Source organism: Aquarana catesbeiana, linkage group LG07 (assembly GCF_042186555.1).
Source record: "Aquarana catesbeiana isolate 2022-GZ linkage group LG07, ASM4218655v1, whole genome shotgun sequence".
NCBI lineage: Eukaryota > Metazoa > Chordata > Amphibia > Anura > Ranidae > Aquarana > Aquarana catesbeiana.
In genome coordinates, this window is record NC_133330.1 from 22101684 (window position 1) to 22128379 (window position 26696).

At 46.5% G+C, this 26696-nt stretch overlaps 1 protein-coding gene across 1 annotated transcript in view; it reads left to right on the forward strand.

Annotated features, from left to right (window-relative positions):
* Positions 1–26696, forward strand: part of PLXND1 (plexin D1) — a gene marked incomplete at its 5' end in the record, with an annotated part of 200134 nt that continues 173438 nt past the window's right edge. Inside the window, 1 exon segment of the mRNA XM_073591756.1 lies at positions 1–505. Coding sequence (XP_073447857.1) covers positions 1–505 — 505 coding nt within the window.

Here is a 26696-nt window from a genome sequence, read left to right on the forward strand (position 1 = left end):
CCCCTCCGACGACAACATCTTCAAGGTGAAGCAAGGCAACAAGCGGAACATCCGACTGGTCTTCATCCGGGCTTTCCAGCAGGACGGCTTCGGCTACCTGGCCATGAACCTAGAGCCCGCCCCCGCGGGGAAGGAGAGCCGGCCCAGCAGCGCCATCGCGCGCCTCTGCCTGACGCCGGATCCGCGTGGGGACACCCGCAAGCTGACGGAGTCCTACATCCAGCTGGGCCTGCGCTGTGAGGGGCCCAAGGGAGCCCTGTACGGGCGTTTGGTGTCTGTTTTCGCGGAGCCCGGAAGGATGTTTGGGGTGTTCGAGGGTCAGAAGGATATGGCGGTGTGCGCTTACCGGCTCCGCGACGTGGGGAAGGAGATCCGCGAGGCGCGGAGCAGCTGTTTCGAAAACAAGGATGATGGGGAGGTGCTGGTGCAGGTGCTGGATAGTGTAGTGCAAGGCGGAGGGCCCAAGTGTGCAGGGAAGAGCACCAACAATGAGAGGAGCATCAAGGTAAGTCCCCTACCCCTTTACATGTCTTACTGAAATTATTTTTAATACATACACTATATTCCCAAAAGTATTGGGACGCCTGCCTTTACACTCACATGAACTTTAATGGCATCCCAGTCTTAGTCCATAGGGTTCAATATTTGCAGCTATAACAGCTTCAACTCTTCTGGGAAGGCCGTCCACAAGGTTTAGGAGTGTGTCTATGGGAATGTTTGACCATTCTTCCAGAAGCCCATTTGTGAGGTCAGGCACTGATGTTGGACAAGAAGGCCTGGTTCACAGTCTCTGCTCTAATTCATCCCAAAGGTGTTCTATCGGGTTGAGGTCAGGACTCTGTGCAGGTCACTCAAGTTCCTCCACCCTAAACTCGCTCCTCCATGTCTTTATGGACCTTACTTTGTGCACTGGTCCAAATCATTGGTGGAGGGGGGGGGGGGTTATGGTGTGGGGTTGTTTTTTCAGGGGTTGGGCTTGGTCCCTTAGTTCCAGGGAAGGGAACTCTGAAGGCGTCAGCATACCAAGACATTTTGGACAATTTCATGCTCTCAAAATTGTGGGAACAGTTTGGGGATTGTCCCTTCCTTTTCCAACATGACCGCCCACCAGTGCACAAAGCAAGGTCCATAAAGACACGGATGAGCGAGTTTGGGGTGGAGGAACTTGACTGGCCTGCACAGAGTCCTGACCTAAATCTGATAGAACACCTTTGGGATGACTTAGAGCTGAGACTGTGAGCCAGGCTTTTTGTCCAACTTCAGTGCCTGACCTCACAAATGCTCTTCTGGAAGAATGGTCAAACATTCCCATAGACACACTCCTGAATCTTGTGGACGGCCTTCCCAGAAGAGTTGAAGCTGTTATAGCTGCAAAGGGCGGGCCAACTCAATATTGAACTCTATGGACTAAGACTGGGATGCCATTAAAGTTCATGTGCGTGTAAAGGCAGGCGTCCCAATACTTTTGACAATATAGTCTTTATTGCACTGGGGCAGGGTGATGGGTATGTAGGATGGTTGCAGCGCATACCGGTACCTTGTTTCTGAGGAGAGTGCAAGTCCCACCCCCTCTACTTGAAGGGTATCTCCTTTGTTGCTTTATAAAATATGGGGAAGGTTTCAAACATCTGTTGAATATTTATTGCTGCATATGGCCCAGCTTTACCCTGATGACCTGTGCCTGACCTGTGCCAGGACAATGTCCTTTGGCACCCAATGCCAAACTAACCCCACCATAACAATTTCTGAAGGATAGGTTGCAACTGTCTTTTTTGTGCCCGTTTTGCTACAATGGCCGAGGCAGCCTTCTGCCCACCCCTTGGCCCAGCTACTGATTGATTTTGATTTTGCCCACATGCCTATTAACTCTGCCAGGTTGCCTATAGGTTTTGGGGTCACGTCTGAAAGTTTCAGCAGGATAGGCTGCACCTCCTGCTTTTTTTTTGTGCCCCCCCCCCCCCCCTTCCTGCTACACTTACCAAGGCAGCTTCCCCTTCTGCCCAACCCCCCCCCCTCCCCACGGCCAATGTGACCACTGTCACTGATTGACTCTTGATTGTGCCCACATGGCTATTCACTCTGCCAGGTTGCCCAGGCATTGGCTGTCACGTCTGAAAGTTTCAGCATTATTGGTTGCAACTCCTGCCTTTTTTGTGCCCCACACCTGCTACAGTTGCCAAGGAAGCTGCCCGCCCCATAGCCCAGCCCTGCTGGTGACCACTGTCACTGATTGACTCTTGATTGTGCCCACATGCCTTAATTGTGCCTCAATAGACACAGGCAGGGTGGCTTGGGGTTGAGCGCACAGGTGTGCCATGGTAGGAAGCAGCTTCTTATAGTGGCATAACAAGAAGAGGAGCCAAGAACGCTGGCAGTGGACCCGAGAACAGGAGGTTCAGGGTCACCCTGTGCAATTCCATTACACAGAGCAGGTAAGTATAAACCCCCATTTGTTAGTTTAAAAAAAAAAGAAATTCACTTTAAATCCACCCAACGCTTTATGCCAAATCTAGTGGGTGCTGCCACACTAAACACATAGAAGCTTACAGTATTTATAAAAAAAAGAGCATCTTACAGTCAGCAAATATTCTTTGCAGGTGAATCTTCCTTGTGCTGTTTCCTAAATGACAGTGATTGATTCTCCATCAGAGAATGTTGGTGAAAGTCACATCCACTGCTTTATAAATAGACCCCATAAACCAGCCAACATTCTTACCCCAGAGGAACCCTTAAAATAATTTCCTGGTCTGGAGGAACCCCTGCTAAAGCCAATTCATCAGGTGTCAGTGGGAAAAATGTCCCCTCGCATTGGTGGTCAATAGGAGGAATACTTACATTGGTGGTCAATAGGAGGAATACTTACATTGGTGGTCAGTGTGAAGAATGTTCCTTACATTGGTGATCAGTGTGAAGAATGTTCCTTACATTGGTGATCAGTGTAAAGAATGCCCCTTATAATTGGTGGTCAGTGGTCAGAATGTCCCTTACATTGGTGGTCAGTGGGAAGAATGTTCCTTACATTGGTGATCAGTGGGAAGAATGTTCCTTACATTGGTTGTCAGTGGGAAGAATGTTCCTTACATTGGTGATCAGTGAGAAGAATGTTCCTTACATTGGTGATCAGTGAGAAGAATGTTCCTTACATTGGTGGTCAGTGGGAAGAATGTTCCTTACATTGGTGGTCAGTGGAAAGAATACTCCTTATGCCACGTACACACGACCGGACTCTCCGTCAGAATAGACTCCGATGGAGTTCTGCTGAAACAGATTTGCCTACACACGATCACACCAAAGTCCGTTTGTTTAGAACGCGATGACGTATGACGGGACTAGAAAAAGGAAGTTCAATAGCCAGTAGCCAATATCTGCCCTTGTGTCGTTTTTGGTCCATCGGACTAGCATACAGACGAACGGTTTTCCCGATAGGGATTGAGTCCATCAGAAAGATTTGAAACATGTTCTATTTCTAGGTTCATCAGAATTTTAGAAATATAAAGTCAGATGAAGCCCACACACGATCGGAATGTCCGACGGAATGATTTAGTTGGACCTTTTCTGCCAGAAAGTCCGGTCGTGTGTACACGGCATTACATTGGTGGTCATTGGGAAGAATGCCCCTACATTGATGGTCAGTAGGCCCTTCCGGTAACCACTTTTTGTAACCACAAGACAAAAAGTAAGGGGAAACCCAAAATGTCACGGCTGTTGCTGCAACAGGAGAAGAGGGGAAATCTTCCAATGAGTAAAGCAGCACCCGTGACAACAAAATGGGGATTTGGTCATATTTCCTGTAAGTGACACTTGGACAGAAAGTCGGGGGAAATATTCCTAACAGGATACAGACAGCAAAAAAATTGTTTCTAACCATTCCCTATGAAAGGAGCACTAACAATTAACTACTCTATCCCAAATAATTAGAAATAAAGTTTTTAGCTAGAGATATACTTTAAAGCACCACTGTATGTAAAAAAGACACTTAGAATGTTCACTGTATATTGTTATAAATGAGACATTTGATTTTGACGTATCTCCTTGTTTCTAGATGCAAAATAGGCAATACAATTACATCTAATAGTTTTTTTCATTTATGGGACGACGGAACGGGAAAGTGTCTTGAGTCCCGCGCTTCCCCCAGTTTGTTGAATTGGGCTTTATTGTATAGAAATGAAAGAAAATCTAAATGTATTGGGCAATATTTCAGCTCTTTTTAGGGTTTTACGCCCCCCAGCTGGTTTGTGTTCTCAGCCTCAGCCTGCCAAAATGTCTTCCTAAAAGTATTATCCCAGTGATTCCTTCCAAAATTGTATTATATCCTTTTATTTGTCGCTGTATACAGAGCTGTCCAATGATCTCTATACAGAGCTGTACAATGATCTCTATACAGAGCTGTACAATGATCCCAGGTTATCAGGGAATTATCTCAGTGGAGGATACAAAGTTAAAGGGACAATCCACTCCAAAATTGGTATTTTGCCTTTCGGCAGCTGTTGGAGAGTTGGGCTGTTGATGGTTTCTATATGTTTCCCGTGTGGAAATCCGTGTTCCCGGGTCTGCACACCTGCCGGGGATCTAACAAGGGGCCCCTGGTCTCCCAGTTGGATTTATTCTGTATTACGGGGGATTCAGCTGAGAGTGTGAACACCCGGTCCTCCAACAAGGTGGGAGGCAGCAGAGCTGAGAATGATGTCATGTAATAACTACCGGCCTCCCCATGAGATAACAGAACTCAAACTACACCTGTGACTAAAACTGGGCCCTATACAGTTATATTTTCATTCACACATTCGTATTGAAAGCCTGAAAAGTTGTTCATCAGTATACTCTTTTTTTTTTTTTGCTGTCAATGGGGGTTATTTACTAAAGGCAAATCCACTTTGCGCGACAAGTGCAAACTACAAGTGCAAAGTGCACTTGAAATTGCACTGAAAGTGCACTTGGAAGTTCCGTTCGCTGTAAATCTGAGGGGTAGATCTTAAATGAGGGGAAGCTCTGCTGATTTTATCATCCAATCATGTGCAAGCTAAAATGCTGTTTTTTTAATTTTCCTTGCATATCCCTCTCGGATCTACAGCGACTGCACTTCCAAGTGCACTTTCAGTGCAATTTCAAGTGCACTTTGCACTTGTAGTTTGCACTTGTAGTGGATTTGCCTTTCGTAAATAACCCACTTTGAGTCACTGTGGTCGAAAACGAACATCATAGAAACACAGGAAAGTGGCAGCAGAAAAATGACCATCGAGTCTGTCCGTTATATATATATATATATATATATATATATACATGTTTTGTATTTTTTTTTTTTCTAACATTTTTTGTCTGAGTATAGACCTACAGTGCTTTGAAAAAGTATTCACACCCCTTGAAATTTTCCACATTTTGTCATGTTACAACCAAAAACGTAAATGTATTTTATGTGATAGATTAACACAAAGGGGGTTATTTACGAAAGGCAAATCCACTGTGCACTACAAATGCAAACTACAAGGGCAAAGTACACTTGAAATTGCACTGAAAGGGCACTTGGAAGTGCAGTCGCTGTAGATCCGAGGGGGACATGTAAGGAAAATAAAATACAGCATTTTAGCTTGCACATGATTGGATGATAAAATCAGCAGAGCTTCCCCTCATTTCAGATCTACCCCTTAGATTTACAGCGACTGCACTTCCAAGTGCACTTTTAGTGCAATTTTAAGTGCACTTTGCACTTGTAGTTTGCACTTGTAGTGCAAAGTGGAATCGCCTTTAGTAAATAACCCCCAAAGTAGCACATAATTGTGAAGTGGAAGGAAAATGATAAATGGTTTTCAACATTTTTTATAAATAAATATGTGAAAAGTGTGGCGTGCATTTGTATTCAGCCCCCCCTTTACTCTGATACCCCTAACTAAAATCTAGTGGAACCAATCCTTTGTAGAACCCCCTTTCTCTGCAATTACAGTTGCAAGTATTTTTGGGGATGTGTCCACCAGCTTTGCACATGTGACATGTCTAAGCGATGACGCTGGAAATTTAAGATGACGCTTTTATTCCAAGCACTCGCTGTGATGTGTAAATTTCGTTGTAAATTCCAGAAATCCAATCATCATGTCATAAATCATAACTATAGAAGAAACAGGAAGTTCTATGTTTAGATATGTTTTTTTATATCTTTTTTATTTATTAAACAACATAAGTAATCCAAATAAAGTGCAATGTTTATATAGATACAATATTATATTAAACAAACATAAAATTGCAACAATTGGTATTTGGTAGTAGATTGTCCTGAGAGCTAAATGTGCAATGATATGGGTGAGCTCCTAACACGCTGTGCCCCATCTGATGGTGGCCATATACAGTACATAGCGATATGGTCGAACTATTCTTCACAGAATCGTACAATATGATGGGATCTATGAATTATCAAAATAATAAAATGCATTTAGAGTTTACCAATCGATATTATCAAAAATCATTCTGATCTCTCTGGATGGAAAATAAGAAGGTCGATCATTTTATAGGAACATTACACATTTCAGTAAGTGTATAGCATATCAAACAATCTTTTTCAACCCTTCAATCGTATTTCTGATCAGGCAGTAAATCTATCGACAATATTGATTGCATATAAAATTGCTCCATCATAAGACTTTATTGCTGAGTAATTGGAGTTTGTGTCCCTGTGGACAATCGAATTGGGAAGGAAACTGGAGGGTCAGCTCTCCTCAAATCAGTTCCTGTTCATTTTCCTGAACTTCTGATGTCCAACCTGCAGTCGGAGGGCCACATGTGGCCCTTTGGTGCTTGCCATGAGACCCTTGAACCCTGGCAGTGAGCAGTGGAAATGTTGATTTTGAAATGGCGGTGATCTCTAGCAGTCTCATGTAATATGTTCCTGGTCTCCAGCTATCTCCTGGAGCATCTCTCCACCCAAACCTGTAGCATGTCCTTAGTTTTTGACAGTTTCCTCCAGTAATTCTGCAGTCTGAGACAGTCTTCAATAGCATTTCATATACTGAATATTATGTGTGGCCTTTTGCTGATGTCAGGGGCCACAGTTGAGGCTCCCTACACTTTGTAAGTTGACAACCAATGCCTACACCAGTGGTCTCCAAACTGCGGCCCTCTGCTTGCCTTTATCTGGCGCTTGGGGCACTATTCCTCCCAGTGATAGCTGTACTATTACCGCCACTGACACAGAGAATGGGGCACTATTCCTCCAACTGACACCAATAATGGGGCACTATTCCTCCAACTGACACCAGTGATAGGGCACTATTCCCCCCACTGACACCAATAAAGCAGTATTCTTTCCACTAATGTCAATGATGGGATACTAGTCCTCCCACTGACACCAATAATGGGTCACTATTCCACTGATACAACAATAGGAACGTATTTACTCCCACTGATGCTGGGACATATTCCTTCCACTAACACCAGTGATGGAGCACACTATTCCTCCCACTGATACAATGATGGGGCACTATCCCCCCCCCCCATGACACCAAGGATGGAGCACTAATCCTCCAACTGATACCAATGATGGGGCACTATTCCTCCCACTGATACAATGATGGGGCACTATTCCCCCCACTGACACCGATGATGGGGCACTTATTGCTCCCACTGACACCAATGATGGGTCACTATTCCTCCCACTGATACAATGATGGGGCACTATGCCCCCCCCTGACACCAATGATGGGGCACTATTCCTCCCACTGATACAATGATGGGGCACTATCCCCCCCCCACTGACACCAATGATGGGGCACTATTCCTCCCACTGACACCAATGATGGGGCAATTATTCCTCCCACTGACACCAATGATGGGGCACTATTCCTCCCACTGACACCAATGATGGGGCAATTATTCCTCCCACTGACACCAATGATGGGGCACTATTCCTTCTACTGACACCAATGATGGGGCAGTAAAGTACAGTAAACTGGCCCTTTGATTAGAAAGTTTGGGGACCCCTGCCCTACACCATAAGTGGTCCTGGCTGAGGGACCTCAAGTAGCGGATTTTTTTTTTCGGCACGTTTGCTAAGGTCTTACAGTTGGGCTATCGCATTTTGGTAACCAATAGTAAAACACTACTCAATCCAAAACTGAACAAAAAAAAAAAAAAGCGTAGCCTCTGGGTGCAGTTTAGGGGTGCCGTCACACCACTGTGATAAGTTATGTCATGCGTGTGGACACACTTTATGCCGTGCATCAATGTGCGTTGGGATAAGGCGGCCCCATTTCAAATTGAACGACCGGCCAGTGTACCAGAACACACCAGAAATGATGCACGTGACATTTCTGGCAGAGCATTACAATGCACATCCATCGGGATAAATAAAGGGCACCGCATTGCACCAGTGCATGTAACATTGGGCCCTAAATGACTTTTTTTTTTTTTTTTAAATGTATTGAATTCCAAGTGCAACAGAGCTGACCTAATGTGAGGACAACCTAGCCAGGAAGTGTGAGCTCTGTCGCCCAGATTACAGGAGATTGGCCCTGGGACAGCAGACACCTCCTGGGAGAACAATGCCCTTTATTGCCGCACTGTGTACACACTTGTATGGTGTGGGGTTTATTGGCGCACACCTGCACAGCTATCTCCTGCCTACAATGACACCTCACACTATGGGGTCACCGGGGGACCTGACAGCCAAGGACAGAGATAACACCCTTCAGGTGCTGAAGGCTAATCATTGCCCGGTGACCAGGAGACCGCTGAGGTCCTGATGAGGTCACAGGCCGGCCATATGCTGTCTGAGTTGTTTTCTAGAAATACAGCGGATCTGAACAATTGATGCCAAGTCAGCAACTTTGTCCTGGAAGAATGAACATTCTGGTCCAAATGCAATGCGAATACAAACCGTATGGCTGAATTTGCATCGCGCAGACGTTGCATGTGATCTGCACAGCAATGCGGTGCAAATCGCATGCTATGTCTGTGTTCGCACTAGTGGGAACCGGCCCCACCCTTGCTGCACAGGTATGCGGTTTTTGGGTTTTTTTTGTGCATTTTGCAAAAACGCACTGCAGTCCATTTAACATGGCTTCCTATGGATCTAGTTCACATTTGTGCGTTTTGAGAGCCGTTGCATATTTTTTTTTGTGAAGGTTCGGGGACTTTTTTTCTCCCGCAGCAGATTGCGTTTTGCGTGTAATAGATTTCAATGGACCAAAAACCCAAGTGTTGCGTTTTTGATGCTTTTTTGGGGGGGCTAATTGGAAAGTATGACAGTTCTCTTCATGGAGTGTGACTTTGATGTGACTTTGATGCTACTTGAGTGCCAGAGAGTGTAAAGTCGCACTCCATTGACAAAACTGTCATACTTTCCTATAGGCCAAAAAAATATGCAAAACTTAAAAAAAAAGTGTCAAATGTGCATTCAAAAACGCACAGCAAAACGTGCTGGAAAAACACATCAACTGCAACATGCATAGGCGCAGTTCTAAAGTGGAGGGCCACCCTGAAAAAAAAAATTACACCAAAAATCCTAAAAAAATTTAAAAAAAAATTTGAAAAAAAAAAAAAAGTTAAACTTACCTAAACCCTTGTTGCTAGGCAGTCTTCCTAATCTGCCTCTTCCTTTTCCGCGGCGTCTTCTGCTCCTCGGTTAGCGGCTCCGTTGCCTTCTGGGAACTGTGTGTGTTCCCAGAACACCACACGGCCATTCACAGAGCGCCGCGCCGCTTGCGCGTGCGCAGTAGGAAACTGGCAGTGAAGCCACAAGGCTCCACTGCCTGTTTCCCTTACCTAGGATGGTGGTGCCGGGACCCGATAGGGGAACGGGTTGGCCTCGGGCGGCCGACATCGCGGGCACCCAGGACAGGTAAGTTCATATTTAAAGTCAGCAGCTACAGTGTTTGTAGCTGCTGACTTTTAATTTTTTTTTTTTATGGCCAGAATCCCGCTTTAATTTTGGCAGCAAATTTTGATTTAGTTTTTAGTCTTAGTCTTAGGCATTTTAGTTTTAGTCCCATTTTAGTCTTCTGCAGTTGTTTCAGTTTTAGTCGTATTTAGTCAACTAAACCTCTAGTACATTTTAGTCAACTAAAACTCATTTTATTCGTCTAAAGTCTAATAGGTGTAATTCAATTGTAATGCATTAGTTAACAATTCTCTACAATTTGCAAACTCATTATATACTGCTGGAGTGAAAAATCTAATGTTATTTATTATTACATTGAGGTATGAACATGTACTACAGACCAGTATTAAGTCAAATTTCAATTTAGTTTTAGTCTTAGTCTTTTGACTAAAATGCCATTTTAGTTTTAGTCGTATTTTAGTCATTTCAGTTGTTTTCGTTTTAGTCGTATTTTATTCGACTAAAATAATATTCATTTAGTCGACTAAAATGTTTTAGCCGTTTTAGTCGACGAAATTAACACCGCATAGATGTGAACCTAACCTAAGGGGCCTGGTTCCCACCTATGCATTTTTCAGTGCGTTTTTAGTTGTGCACAAAGGCACAACAGTCCATTTAACGCGATTTCTTATGGGTCATGTTCACAGCCAGTGCGTTTTTTTGGTAAGGGTCAACAACAAACTACCCCCAGTGCCCTGCGCCCCGAGCCCACCCCTTTTTTTAAGCCAATTAGAGCCTCAGGCTCTAATCACGGGCTTCAAAGAAAAAAAAAATCCATGAGTCGGGCGCCCTGCATGTAGATTAGGGGGCGGCGCATGGATTAGGGGGGCAGCGCCCCCTAATGGATGGAGCAGCCGCCACTGGGTCAGGGACTTTTTGTCCGCAGCGGGTTTCCTTTTTGGTTCCATAGACTTCAGTGGAAATGCAGCAGAAACACATCAAAAACGCAGTGCTTTTGATACCTCCCAAAAACGCAAAACGTAGTAAAACGTATAAAAAAAAAAAAAAAAAAACGGGAGTGTCAAACACACTGGGAAAATGCATCAACTGCAACCTAAGTAAGTGTGAACCTAGCTTAAAAAAAGTCCCTGCAGCTTTCCAAATAAAAAATGCATTGCAGGAACCTGTATAGATGTGAACGGAAGCCATAGGAAATATAGTTTAACGGATTGTAGTGCGTTTCTGCAGATTTGTAGACGCAATAAAAAAAAAACGCACATATGTGAACCTGAGCCTAAGAGTCTATGTGGACTCAATGATATGAGCGCTACTTTCCTGTCTTCTTCTGGTTATTGGAAAGAATTGGCACCAAAACATTAAAAAAATGAATGTATCCTTCAGGATAAACACAAGACAGATACTTCAAGAGTCTGTACAGATCCAATGTTTGTTACATTGTTACGCCTCGGAGTGTCCTTTCCCACCCGGGAAGACTGGAGATGGATTCGGATCCCGCTCTGCGTTTTCGTTCCTGTTGTTTTTATGAGAGGTTTGTGGATTTCATCCATGCCAAACGAGTGAATTGCGACTCCTCTTGTAGCCAGTAAAGTATTTTCGGGGAGGGAAATAAAGTTTTCGTGAAGAGTTGAGTTTGTTTTCCCACGTCCTCTGTCCCCCGCTCCTCTAATGAGTCACAGACGCCCCAACCCGCCTCTGAGCTCACAGCTGGTCGCTTTCCCACGTCTCCCCTGTGAGCACATCAGGAACAGCTCATATATACGGCGTGCCGCTCCGTCCGCTGGCCTGCCGTGTACATGGGGGGGGGGGGGGTCACCCTGCCGCCATTATTCCAGTCCCACAGGGTGCCAACCCAAATTCCAGGAGCCATCCCACCCCGATCTGCCCCTTCAAGTGTATTGCACGTTTTTCTATTTTTCTTCTGTTAAATTGTATCAAAAAAACTTAAAACTTTTATTTTTTTATTTTAAGCGGTTCAAACTTCTGTCGGGTTTTAGATCTGTCTGTGTCTCCGCTGGGGAGATTCTCCCTCTCTATTGGTCACAGGGACTGAAAGTGATGAGTAATCCAAGTTGTCAGGAATTCTGCCCTTTCGTTGGTGTCAGTGGGAGGAATAGTGCCCCATCATTGGTGTCAGTGGGAGGAAAAGTGCCCCATCATTGGTGTCAGTGGGAGGAAAAGTGCCCCATCCGTGGTATTAGTGGGATGAATTCTGCCCCATTGTTGGTGTCAGCGAGAGGTCTATTGCCCTCTTCTTGGTGTCAGTTGTAGGAATAGTCCCCTATCACTGCTGTCAATAGAAGGAATCCTGCCCCATCGTTGGTGTCAGTGGGAGGAATTTTGCCACCTTGTTGGCATCAGTGGGAGGACTAGTGCCCCATCATTGGTATCAGTGGGAGGAATTCTGCTTTTCATTGCTGTCAGTGGGAGGACTATTGCCCCCTTGTTGGTGTCAGTTTTGAGGAATAATGCCCTATCATTGGTATCAGTGGGAGGAATAGTGCCCCATCAGTGATATCAGTGGGATGAATTCTGCCCCATTGTTGGTGTCAGTGGGAGGCATTCTGCCATTTTGTTGGTGTCAGTGGGAGGTCTATTGCCCCCTTCTTGGTGTCAGTTGTAGGAATAGTTCCCTATCATTGGTGTCAATGGAAGGAATTCTGCCCCATCGTTGGGTTCAGTGGTAGGAATTATGTCCTGTTCGTTGGTGTCAGTGGGAGGACTATTGCCCCCTTGTTGGTGTCAGTGGGAGGACTATTGCCCCCTTGTTGGTGTCAGTGGGAGGACTATTGCCCCCTTGTTGGTGTCAGTGGGAGGACTATTGCCCCCTTGTTGGTGTCAGTGGGAGGACTATTGCCCCCTTGTCGGTGTCAGTTGGAGGAATAGTGCCCCATCATTGGTATCAGTGGGAGGAATTCTGCCTTTCATTGGTGTCAGTGGGAGGACTTTTGCCCCCTTATTGGTGTCAGTAGGAGGAATAGTGCCCCATCGTTGGTGTCAATGGTCACTGGGACTAAAAGTGATGAGTAATCGAGGTTGTCAGGAATTCTGCCCTTTTGTTGGTGTCAGTGGGAGGTCTGATGCCCCCCTATTGGTGTCAGTGGGAGGAATAGTGCCCCATCATTGGTATCATTTGGAGGAATTCTGTCTTATTGTTGGTGTCAGTAGGAGGAATTGTACCCTTTCATTGGAGTCAGTGGGAGGACTATTGCCCCCTTGATGTCAGTAGGAGGACTAGTGCCCCATCATTAGTATCAATGGTCACTTGGACTAAAAGCGATGAGTAATCCAGGTTGTCAGGAATTTTGCCCTTTCGTTAGTGTCAGTTGGAGGAATAGTGCCCCATCATTGGTATCAGTGGGAGGAATTCTGCCTTATTGTTGGTGTCAGTAGGAGGAATTGTGCCCTTTCCTTGGAGTCAGTGGAAGGACTATTGCCCCCTTGTTGGTGTAAGTGGGAGGAATTGTGTCCTTTTGTTGGTGACGGTGGGAGGAATAGTGGCTTATCGCTGGTACCAATATAAAGAATTATGCCCCATTGTTGGTGTCAATGGAAAGAACTGTGCCCCATCGTTGGTGTTATTGTTGGTGTCAGTGAATGGAATAGTGCTTTCATCTGGCCCCCAGGCCACAGCTTGGAGACCACTGCTTGAAGGGTTAGTAATATTTATCTTGTTACTTTTGGCTGGAGTTCTACTTTAACTGCAACATTCGACTTCCCTTTGACTCAGTGGACGGGTGTATGTGATGTACGATGATCTGGGAACCCTTGCAGATGGAGCAAGTAGAGCGGTTCCCAAGAGATTTCTCACATCTGCTGATTAGGGATCTCTCCATAAAGAGGTAGCAATAAAGTTAATTAAAAAAAAATGTTAAAGAGACAGTGTACATTTTAAAAAAAATAAAATAAATATTAAAGTGATTGTAAACCCCTCTGTGCAACTTGTACCTATAGGTAAGCCTATAATAAGGCTTACCTATAGGTACTGTAAATATCTCCTACACGTGCTCCGTTTAGGAGATATTCACCTTGTAGTGCGCTGATGATGTCATAGTCACAGAGCCGGAGTCCGCGCCCCTGCAAGGAAGAGGGGTGGAGATGAATGGGGCCACCAGCGGGGGGGACAGCGTGGGCTTTGTTTGCAGATAAGTGCATTAAGATAAAAAGCCTTCTGCCTTTACAATCACTTTAAATATACATTGAGGTACATTTAAAGTGTTACTGAACCCCGGACTCTGCATTCACTATATCTGGTCTCCCACAGTACACAGAACATGGAAATGCAATTATTTTAGTAAATAGAAACTGATAAATAGCTTTTCTCATCAGCAGTATATACAGTCTTGTGACTTCTATCAGTGTCTGGTTAAAGCTTGTAGGAGGAGTTTTCATTCTCCTCTGACTGTCCTATGAGGATGCAGAACCCCTGACCCTCTGTCTGGACAGTGCTGATTGGCTCTGTGCTGATCACATGCACTCTCCCAAGACAAAAAAACCTCTCTAGCAATACACACCAAACTGAGCATGTGCAGAGTGCCCCCAAGGCTCTGTACTGTCAGGAGATGGTTTGAGGGCAGTGGAAGAAGGGGAGGATCAGAGAAGACAGGATCAAACAGCCTTTTTACACAATGCAGAGGATTAACCCCTTAGGTTCCACAGTGAGTATAACAAGCATGCTTTACTGTATATACAGACCGATTTTACTGTTGTGGGTTTAGTAAAATTCCGCACACACAATCCGAAAGTCGGAAGTACATTTCCGTCCGACGAACGATCTGCTGATTTTCGGATCGTTAGTATGGTGCTTTTCGATTTTTCGTACCACAAAAGCTGGATGCGCAGACTATAAAATTTTAATCGTACGTAAACACAATGTCCGATATTTAGTATACAGGCAGTCCCCGAGTTCCGAACGGGTTAGGGACTGCCGGTTTGTTCTTAAGTCGGAAATGTTCGTAAGCCGGAAGCGCATGCACAGAACGGCAAAGACGTAGCTTTCCGATGTTTTCCGATGTTCTGTCAGGTAGCTGCGCATGCGCAGATGTAGTTTTCCGAGGTGCCCGCCGTCGAAAAAGTGGCCGCGCATGCGCAGAACGTCACGCCGCCACCCGTTCGTCAGTAGGAGTCGTTCGCAAGTCGGAGGTTCGTAACTCGGGGACTGCCTGTAACTAGTACGGGTTTTCGTCCGAGAAAAATCGTAAGTGCAAGACTACGCATGCTCAGAAACGAAAGAATAAATAACAAAACTATTCAACACATGACGTCACTTCCGAAGTTGAATTCTGTTGTACGAGAATTTTCAAAGGGTTGAGCAACCTCTTCACTTTCGACATGAGACTAGCACGCCACAAAAAAAAAAAAAAAACGACGAACGGTCATCCGAAAATCTGATCGTGTGGACGAGGCTTTACACTTTAAAACATTTTTAGCACAGCTGCAGTGTTTGCTGGATAGCAGTCACGATTGGATTCTTCTCTTATGGGAAGCTGCGTTTGAAGTTTCAATCATCCTGAAATCCTGGATGATGAGATTTCAGAATTATTATTATTATTATACAGGATTTATATAGCGCCAACAGTTTGCGCAGCGCCTTTGGTAGAATCGGTAGACTTTGTAGAGTAAAGCGGGTCAGTCCTGACATCCAGAGACAGACATTTCCAGGTACAGTCCCCCCCCCGGCCCCCCCCTCGGGACTCTCCATTGACTCGGGGGCCAGTCGGCGGTTGCGCTCGGCGTTGTGTCGCGGCGCTCTGTATTGAGTCCCGGGCCGCCCCGGTGACTCAGTCATGTCGGAGGTTTCTCCGGTGGTGAAGATTGAGTGGAAACTGTAAATTGATCTGCGGGTTAGGAAAATAGAGCCTTCTGCTTCCCTCGCAGGAATCCGGGGGAGAGGACGGCTGTCAGCGGGGCCTTGGATGCAATTCAGGCTCCTGGATTTTGTATTCGCTCCATGCCAAATCTTCTCCAACTGTCCAAAAAAAAAAATTAACTTTGCATTGTTACATTGTTACATCTATGGATACAAAACAGTCAATCCATGCAAACTGCATTCAACTTCCCATAGATGTGACAGTCAACAGACTCAGCGCCGGGACAAGGTCATCAAGAGAGCAGGGCAAACATGCCAAATTGTGATCCCCCCCCCAAGATGTATGAACAATATGTGTCAGTGAAAATCCCCTCCCCCTCCAAAAAAGATTGAGCACTAATCTGCACGTTCACCCCCCTAACTATAAATTACCCCTCCTCCCAGTACATATCTGCCCCCCTGCTGAAATCCCCCCTCTTAGCACAAATCTTTGCCCCCCCCCACCGAGCTCAAATCCTCTCTCTCTCCATGTGTCCCCAGTACAAAAAAGACACAAGTCCATAAAGTCCGTTATATATATATATATATATATATATATATATATATATATATTTTTAGTAGAGACCCTAGAGAATAAAATGGTGGTTGTTGCAATATTTTATGTCAAACTGTATTTGCGCAGCAGTCGTTCAAATGCAATTTTTTGGGGAAAAAAATTACACTTCAATGAACTTAAAAAAAAACTAACCAGTAAAGTTAGCCCATTTTTATTTTTTTTTGTATAAAAAAAATAATAAAAAAATACTGTACATCCCTGTATGTTGAACGACCGCAACATACAGGGATATACAAAGTAATACTGACATATAATCACACACATAGTAGAGCTGCACAATTCTGGCCAAAATGAGAATCACGATTTTTTTTTGCTTAAAATAAAAAGATCAGGATTCTCACGACGTAAAATCTTTCACATTATACAAAAAAAAAAAAGGGTTAACTTTACTGGTTAGTTTTTTTTTTTTTTTTTAATTCATTAAAGTGTCATTTTTTTTCTCCAAAAAATTGCATTTGAACGACTGCTGCGCAAATACATTGTGGCATAAAATATTGCAACAACCACCATTTTATTCTCTAGGGCCTGGATATGCAATTAGCGGACCTCCAGCTGTTGCAAAACTACAAGTCCCATCATGCCTCTGCCTCTGGGTGTCATGCTTGTGGCTGTCAGAGTCTTGCTATGCCTCATGGGACTTGTAGTTCTGCAACAGCTGGAGGTCCGCTAATTGCATATCCCTGGTCTAGGGTCTCTACTAAAAAAAAATTATATATAATGGACTTGATGGGCTTGTGTCTTTTTTTCAACCTCACCTACTATGTAACCGTGTAATTCCACCTCCTAGCACAATTCCTCTACCGCTCAAATTTCCCCTCCATTCACAAATCCTCTCTCCCCACTCCAAATCCCTGCCCCCCCCCCCTTCCAGCACAAATTCCCCTCCCCCTATCCCCCATCCTAGCCCAAATGCCCCCACAAATTTTCCCTCCTTGCACAAATTCCATCAATCATCCTTACTAGCATAACCCCCCCCCCCCCAAAAAAAAAAGAATTCCCCCTGCTAGCACAAATCCTCTACCTCTCAAATTTCTCCTCCATGCACAAATCCTCTCTCCCCACTCCAAATCTACCCCCCCCCTCCAGCACAAATTCCACCAATCATCCCTACTAGCACACCCTTCCCCCCCCCCCAAAAAAAAAAAAAAGTATTCCCCCTCCTAGCACAAATTATCTACCCCTCAAATTTCCCCTCCTTGTACAAATCCTCTCTCCCCACTCCATATCCCCCCCCCCCCTTCCAGCACAGATTCCCTCCCCCCCTTTCCCTCATCCTAGCCCAAATCCCCCCACAAATTTTCCCTCCTTGCACAAATACCCCCAATCATCCATACTAGCACAAATCCCCCCCCCCCAAAAAAAAATAATTCTCCCTGCTAGCACAAATCCTCTCTCCCCACTCCAAATCCCCCCCTTCCAGCACAGATTCCCCTCCCCCTATCCCCCATCCTAACCCAAATCCCCCCACGAATTTTCCCTTCGTGCACAAATACCCCCGATCATCCCATCAAGCAGACCCCCCCCCCCCCCAAAAAAAAAAGAATTCTCCCTGCTAGCACAAATCCTTTACCCCTCAAATTTCCCCTCCATGCACAAATCCTATCTCCTCACTCCAAACCCCCCCTCCCTGTCCAGCACAAATTCCCCTCCCCCTATCCCCCATCCTAGCCCAAATCCCCCCACAAATTTCCCCTCCTAGCACAAATATCCCCAATCATCCCATCTAGCACAACCCCCCCCCCCAAACAAATGTTTTTTTTATAGCACAAACCCTCCAAATCCCCCCTCCTAGCACAAATCCTCTTTCCCCCATCCCCCCTCCCAACATAAATCCCCACTTCTAGCACAGCTCCCCAAATTTGCCCTCCTAGCCTCCTAGGACAGTTCTTTACCCCTGCCACCCCCCAAATTCCCCTTCTTAACACAAATCTCCTCCCCCCAATCTCCTTGTGGTGCCCCCCCCCAACCTCCACCATGATACCACAGTGCCCCTCCTCGCCACCCCTTGTCCCGGCCCTGAACAGATCACACCGATCTCATGTCTGTGGGTGACCCCCGGATGCTCCGCCGAGCAAAGCGTATTGCTGGATGAGGAGAGCTCGCCGTTAGCGCGTCCAGATCGCATCTCAAAGACGGCGGTCGGTATTGGTCTGTATTAGTCTGCGTAGGCAATGCTTTGTGGACCGGCGTGCCTAAAGTCCTATCGTTTCCGTTCACACCAACATGAGCGTGCTGCAAAAATAAGTAGGACAGGTTGCATCACAACGCTCTATAACATGCTGAGTTAAAAGTTCATCAATGAGGTGCGTCCAAGCGCATGCATTTTTTTCGTGCGTTCCCATGCGTGGCATTTTAAGGGCAGTCCATTCATTTCAATGGGTTTCCCTATGCACATGAAATGTGCAAAAAACAGTGCAGACATGATTTTTTTAATCGCAGTACCATGCATTTTGGTGCACGCAAACACACGCATGTTTTTTTTTTAAATACTTTTATTGTTTTCGAGTGAAAAAAGGGTTACATAATAAAGCCTCTGGGCATACCCCGGCTGAGATAACAAACATTATAACAACCCTATAGATTATAAACTATACTATAGAAATCACTACAACTTAAACTGCTCGTGTCATCAATATAGAGAAGTAAGGGGAAGGATAATGGAACCTGTACTTCAGGTGACCCCTTCAAGGAGAGATGCTGAGGATGAGGATAACTCTTCGAGGAGAACCTTCAGATAGTAGCAAAGTTAGGTCTTCACCGCTACAAGACTTTTAGCTAAAGTGAATATTCAAGGGGATCCAGAACCTATTGTGTTCAGCGTTTGTTCTGTCTGATTCTAACCAATACGTGCCAAATCTTGTCAAACTTCGCTGGGCAACATCTGGCAAGATAGGCGGCTTTGTATCGTGGCACCGCTGAGTTGATCGGCAATTTCCATGTATTCAAAGTAGGTACCTCCGTTTGTTTCCATTTTATGAGTAGAGCCTTTCTAGCATAGAATAGTAGAAGTCCCATTTAATGTTCTGGTTGCTTGACGGTGGGCCAAGGAGCCCACCAGACCCAGCAAGCAGATGGACACATTCAGGAGAACATGAATCATGGTCAAAGTTTCAATGAAGTTCGTGACCTCCGTCCAAAAGAGCTGAATTCTGGGACAGGACCATAACATAAGGTTAAAGTCGGCATTTGCCAAACCACACTTCCAACAGTTGGAGGAGGAATTCTGCTAAATTTTGGATAATCTTTGGGGTGACAAATAGATCCTTATGAATCAGTTTAAATTGTTTCAACCGATCTCTGACGGAGATGAGTTGTAAGAAAGGATACTCCTAGGCATCTTCCCAGTCTTCTGAATCCAGATCAGAGATCTCGCCCTGCCACTTAGAGAATAAGTCCTCCAGATCAAAGTGGGCTGAGGGTAATAAAGCTTTATATAAGGTAGAAGTAGGTTTGACCAGGGAGGGCATACCTTAAGATGGATTCAAGGTTGGACCGAAGGAGAAGTACTCTAGTTGCTTGACGGTGGGCCAAGGAGCCCACCAGACCCAGCTAGCAGATTGACACATACAGGGGAACGTGGATCATGGTCAAAGTTTCAATGAAGTTCGTGACCTCCGCCCAAAAGAGCTGAATTCTGGGACAGGACCAAACCATATAGTTAAAATCAGCATTTGCCAAACCACACTTCCAACAGTTGGAGGAGGAATTCAAGTAAATTTTGAATAATCTTGGGGGTGACAAATAGATCCTATGAATCAGTTTAAATTGTATCAACCGATTTACTGTTTACTGTTAAAAAAAAAAAATTGTATCAACCGATCTCTGACAGAGATGTGTTGTAAGAAAGGATACTCCCAGGCATCTTCCCAGTCTTCTGAATCCAGATCAGGGATCTCGCCCTGCCACTTGGAGAATAAGTCCTCCAGATCAAAGTGGGCTGAGGGTAATAAAGCTTTATATATGGTAGAAGTAGGTTTGACCAAGGGGGGGCATCCCTTAGGGTGGATTCAAGGTTGGACCGAAGGAGAAGTACTGGGGTGGATCCAAATTGGGTAGCGAAGGCATGGCGAATTTGAAGGATTCTAAAGAAGTGGCAATTAGTGAGCCCGAATTTCTCCTTAAAGGAATCAAAGGACACAAGGGAGCCAAAACACACGCATGTTTGCTGGATGCGTGGGGGTTGTCATTTGGGCTTGTTCACACCAGGTGCAGTGTGGGAACGATTGCAATATCGCGCTTTTTTTTCCCTGCACCCCATGAAAACCCGCTGGCTTCTGCAGACACGAGCGGGGTGCCATGTCAAATCACAGCCTATTGCCGGCAACTTTGCGGCGTTGATAATATTATTAGTATTTATTTTTATTATTTTATATTTTTATTTTTACACTATCCCTTTAATTCTTTTTTTAAATCACTTTTATTATTGCTGTCACAAGAAATGTAACCATCCTTTGTGATAACAATAAAGTATGACAGGTCCTCTTTATGGAGACATCTGGGGTCTATATGACCCCACATCTCTCCTTTACCCTTGAAAGCATGAGATCCGCTTACATTTTCCCTAATCGGAAGAAAGGTAGCTTGTGGTCTCCTAGACCATAGAGACAATCGGAGACATTGCGGTCCAAGATCACCTCTATGGCCAGCCGCATCATCCTGCAGATTGAATGCCAGGTTCTCTGGTGGGACGGAAGAGTCCTGAAAAGCCCCAGAGAGCAGCGGTAGGGGGGAGGGGGGATCAACCAGCCAGCAGGAAAGTGTTCCTTTGAAGTGTTTGTAAACCTTAGACATGAAATCTGAATAAAGCATATCCCTCCATAGTGTGTACTTGTCTCAATCCAGAGCACTAATTGTCATTTCTGTCTGCTTCCTTCCTCTGCTATCAGCATGAGTCACTTCTGACAAGCTTTCCTGACAATGAGAGAAAAATGGTGACAGGGGAGGGAGCTCCAGCATGCAGCCTGTGATTGACAGCCACAGATCTGTTCCTGTGTGCTGTGTGAAGAAGGGGGGGGGGTCTCTTCCCTCCAATCAGAGCGCTCCTCACTGACTTCTGCAGAGTGTGACATTCAGTTCCCCGCCCCCTTTTTTTCTGACAGCTCAGACAGGCGGTATAAATTCTGCACTATGATTGGATGTAGAGAAGAGAGGACCGCAGATAAACAGGTACAACTTATGTAGGAGGATTTGTTTCATCTCTGTGTATCACCTGAGGCCAGTCACTTCACTGGGTATGTTGAAAGGGTTAACAACCACTTTAAATTTTATTAACAATGTATTGTAGAAAATCAGCCAATGGCCACACAGGACGGACCTGTGAAATCTCCCAGGGATACAGGCAGGAAGGTGGCGTTGGCGGTCTGTCAGGGTTCCCCAGTTCCCAGAATGGCCGCGCTCCCAGCATGCACCGGGTGACCACAGCGCTTCCAATTCTCGCACTGGGATCATGTAAACACTTTATTGTGTCATTGGTGAGTCAGAAGAAAAAGCCACAATCTCATTTTCCCAAATTTTTCAGCGTCTCCAGGGGAAAAATGGCGAGAAGAGACCTTCCTCCAATCCAGACGCAGCTCTTGCAACACAACGTCTCGCTATCAATCACCCTCCGGGGCTTATCTGGATGGGAAGGGTGCCAAGAGCAGGCCAAGCTCATACCAGCACCTACAATCGTCTCCTACGACTTTACCCCCCCCCACACCTACAATCGTCTCCTACGACTTTACCCCCCCGCACCTACAATCGTCTCCTACGACTTTACCCCCCCCCCCGCACCTACAATCGTCTCCTACGACTTTACCCCCCCCACCACCTACAATCGTTTCCTACGACTTTACCCCCCCCCCCCCGCACCTACAATCGTCTCCTACGACTTTACCCCCCCCACACCTACAATCGTCTCCTACGACTTTACCCCCCCGCACCTACAATCGTCTCCTACGACTTTACCCCCCCCGCACCTACAATCGTCTCCTACGACTTTACCCCCCCACCACCTACAATCGTTTCCTACGACTTTACCCCCCCCCCCGCACCTACAATCGTCTCCTACGACTTTATCCCCCCCCCCCCCCCGGGACTTATCAAACAGCAGCCTTGGCCAAACAGCCCCTCATAGTCGCAGCTTCGTGACGAAAATTGAGGGATTGTCCACATCTTCATTTTTCTGGTGGCGGTGTAACAATGTATGGCTGTTTTGCCATCGGCCCCAAAGCTATAAAAATCCTGTGACCTTAAGGCTCCATTTGGACACATAAAGTCGCACGACAAGTCGCAGCCCATTTATTGCAATGGCACCCATTCCAATCTGTGCGACTAAAAGTCGCACCAACTCTGAAAGGGTTCCTGCACTAGTTTGATGCAACTTTCCTGCGACTCGTATGCCAGAGAGTGTAAAGTCGCATGAAAGTCGCACTCAAAAAGTCACATTCAAAATTGTGCAACTTGGTATCCTTTAATACCAGCGGATGCCCATTATGGTGATCGTAACACATGTGTCTGTACTGTGCACATGCAGTGATGCGGTGCTTGCTTTTCTTTTTCTTTTTAAAACACTTTTTTTTTTTTAAGCCCCCCCCAAAAGAAAAAAAAAATTGCCCGCTAATCTGCATGCTTAGCTCCAATCCTCTCTTTCCACATATGCCCCCAGCACAATCACCCAACCCCCCCGCCCCAAAAAAACAATTCCCCCTTCCTAGCATAAATCCTCTACCCCTCAAATTTCCCCTCTGAGCACAAATCCCCCCTCCCCCAACTCCAAATCACCCTCCCCAACTCCAAATCACCCTCCCCAATCCCCCATCCTAGCATAAGTTCCCCCCCCCCCAACTCCAAATCACCCTCCCCAATCCCCCATCCTAGCATAAACCCCCCCCCCCCAACTCCAAATCACCCTCTCCAATCCCCCATCCTAGCAAAATTTCCCCTTCCTAGCACAGATCATCTACCCCTCAAATTTCCCCTCTGAGCACAAATCCCCCCCCCCCAACTCCAAATAACCCTCCCCTATCCCCCATCCTAGCATAAATCCCCCCCCCCCCCCAACTCCAAATAACCCTCCCCTATCCCCCATCCTAGCATAAATTATCCCCCTCCCAACTCCAAATCCCCCTCCCCCAATCCCCCATCCTAGCAAACTTTCCCCTCCTAGCACAAATGCCCCCCAATTATCCCTACCAGCACAAACCCCCCTCCCAGAAAAAATGGCTCCTCCTAGCACAAATCCCCCCCACCATATTACCTTTTCTAGCACAAACCCCCAAACCCTCCAACCTACCAAATTCTCTTCCACCATCTCCCCTCTCAACACAAATCCCCCCTAAATCACCACTCCTAGCACACACACCCAAATTTCCCCTCCTAGCACAAACAATCCCCCCCCCAATCATCCCTACTAGCACAAATCCCCTTCCAAGAAAAAATGTCTCCTCCTAGCACAAATTCCACCCCCCCCCACCATTCTACCTCTTCTAGCACAAACCCCCCAACTTAACAAATCCTCTTCCCTCATCTCTCCTCTCAACACAACCCCCCCCCCCCGCCTCCAAATCACCACTCCTAGCACACACACCCAAATTTCCCCTCCTTGAACAATTTTTACCGCCTGCCCCCCCCCCCAATTCCTCCTCCCAACACAAACCCCCCCCCCCCCTCCAATCTCCTTGTGGTGCCCCCCCCCCCCCACACCTCACATGATACCACAGTGCCCAAGGCAGCTGCCCCTCCTGCCCACCCCTTGTCCCGGTGTTTTGCCGAGAAAGTTCCCTCGGTGGATAAGGACCCCCCCTGTACTGCGCAGGCGCAGCGCCTGCGCAGTACCAACTACTATGAGCCGCCGAAGATAGCCGAAGCTCAAAATCTTCAATCAGCTGTACACGGCGCCTGCGCCCTGGGTCCAGGTTCCTTCCCCACCATCCAAGTGGACCTAGAGGGGGAATAAAAGAGAGCCGAGCGAAGAGAGGCCGTGCCCGAAGCGTGGCGAGCGAAGCGAGCCCGCGAGGGGCCCTCTTACAGGCACCGTGTACAGCTGATTTTCACCTATTCATCTTCGGCTATTCCCGCCGGATCCTACTGCGCAGGAGCCGCGCCTGCGCAGTAGAGGGGGGTCCTTATCCGCCGAGCGGAACTTTCTCGGCAGAACACCGGCCCTGGCCATCTGTTCTCCAGCCAAGAAATGAGGCGGGGCTCTGACTTGCTGCAGCTTCCAGTGCACATTATGAGAAGCTCACAGTGTGCGGTGAAATCAGAGGAAGCCGTTTCAGTCCAGGAGAGGAGCCGGTACAACCGTGCAAGACTAAAGGGGAGGCTGGAGGTCAGATTCAACATGAAGAAATATACAAGTCCACTTTAAGTCAGAGGTTATACAGACCCCGGGTCCCCCCATAGTCTCACTCTTGCACCTATCATTGTAGCACGCCGCTGTGCGCTCTCCAGTGGTGCGCAAGTCCTCAGTATCAGCAGTGACAGCTGTGTGTCTTGGCTCTCGTCGGATTATTTATATTTTTCTTGTCAAAGTGTGTGGCCAGAAAATATGTTTTCCTTCTATTTTAGTGCCGATGATTGAGACGGAGAAGCACGTGGCGAGGAGTTTTTTTTTTAAGCCAATAAATCGCTTTGTGCGGTTAGATTTGGAACGCCGAGCCGTCGTCTCCTCTGTACGTTGGGGATTGTTTGTCTTCCAATCTTATTGTTCTTCCACCCAGACAAAAACTTTTCAAACCAGCCCCCCCCCCCCCCCCCCTGCAACCGAGCAGAGAACATTGGGAGAGGTCGCAGCCTCGGGGCGCCGCCCTCATCTTCCCGTCATTTTCAGGGTTCCCCCACCCAAAGCTGATATTTCATTCATAGGTGGAACCTGGAGGACAGAACCACCCAACTAGCTTCTTATAACCTCCGAGGACTCCAGAAGCGAGGTTCCCACCCACCTTTCCATAAAGTCTCACTCCCTCTGCTGCATAGATGACAGCTGTCCTAGATTTGCCGGGTCAGCCCTGCATATTGGACCTCTGTGCCGAGGAGGCTGTGTCCGGGAATCACAGCATCATCCTAAATTGGGGGGATTGTGGCTGGAAATGGGCTGTTCCTGCATATTTAAGGGTGGGACTACCCCAGAAAGTGGGTGTGTTCTGGACATGGCCATTGGGAAAGTAGATGTGTCAAGTGTGGGCCGTGGATGACCCCGTGGGTCACAGGGCGTGGGGCTAATATGTTGGTGTAGTTGCCCTCTCTGTACCATTGTTCAGCGAATGTAGAGCACCATGATGACAACTCCTCGGGGGCGGGCCTTTGACACTGTGAATCTTCTGAGTTGAGTGACATTAAAACACTGGTCTCTAAACTATTATTATTAGTATTATTATACAGGATTTATATAGTGCTGACAGTTTGGGTAGCGCTTTACAACATGAGGGCAGACAGTACAGGTACAATACAAATCAATACAGGAAGAATCAGAGGGCCCTGCTCATTAGAGCTTACAATCTGGGAACTGTGGCCCTTTGCTCTTCTTTATCCGGCACTTTTGCCCTATTTCCTTCCACTGATACAAGACACCATTCCTCCCACTGACACCAATAATGGGGCACTATAGATGGGCCACAATCCCTCCCATTGACAATAATGATGGGGCACTATCCCTCCCACTGACACCAATGATGGGCCACTATCCCTCCCATTGACAATAATGATGGGGAACTATCCCTCCCATTGACACAAATGATGGGGCACTATTCCTCCCACTGATACCAATGATGGGATATTATTCTTCCCACTGACACCAATGATGGGGCACTAGTCCTCCCATTGACACTAATGATGGGGCACTATCCCTCCCATTAATACCAATGATGGGGCACTATTCCTCCCACTGATACCAATGATGGGACACTATTCTTCCCACTGACACCAATGATGGGGCACTATTCCCCCCACTGACACTAATGGTGGGGCACTATTCTTCCCACTGATACCAATGATGGGGAACTATTTCTCCCACTGACACCAATGATGGGGCACTATAGCTCCGACTGACACCAATGATAGGGGCACTATTTCTCCCACTGACACTAATGATGGGGCTCTATTCCTCCCGCTGACACTAATGATGGGGCACTATTGATTGTGTGTCACATTTGCTTGTGCTCTCAACCAAATCGTCAAATCATCAAATGTGTGGAGTCATAACTGATCACATGTGCAGCACCTTGGCAGTTGAAGATCAGAGGCCAAGATGACAGCTTCCATGGCAGAAAACGATAGGATGGTTTAGTCCTGCATTAAATAACTTTTTTTGCTTGTCCTTCTATGCATCCATGTGACTGCAAAGCCTGCCCATCCTCTGTGTAATGTGGGGGGGGGCCGACAACGGGACAGACTTCCCAGGAGCAGTGATGTCACCCATCGGCATCCACTGCTCTAGGCGTTGTCGGAGGGAGTGAGAGTCTCCGACTCCTGCC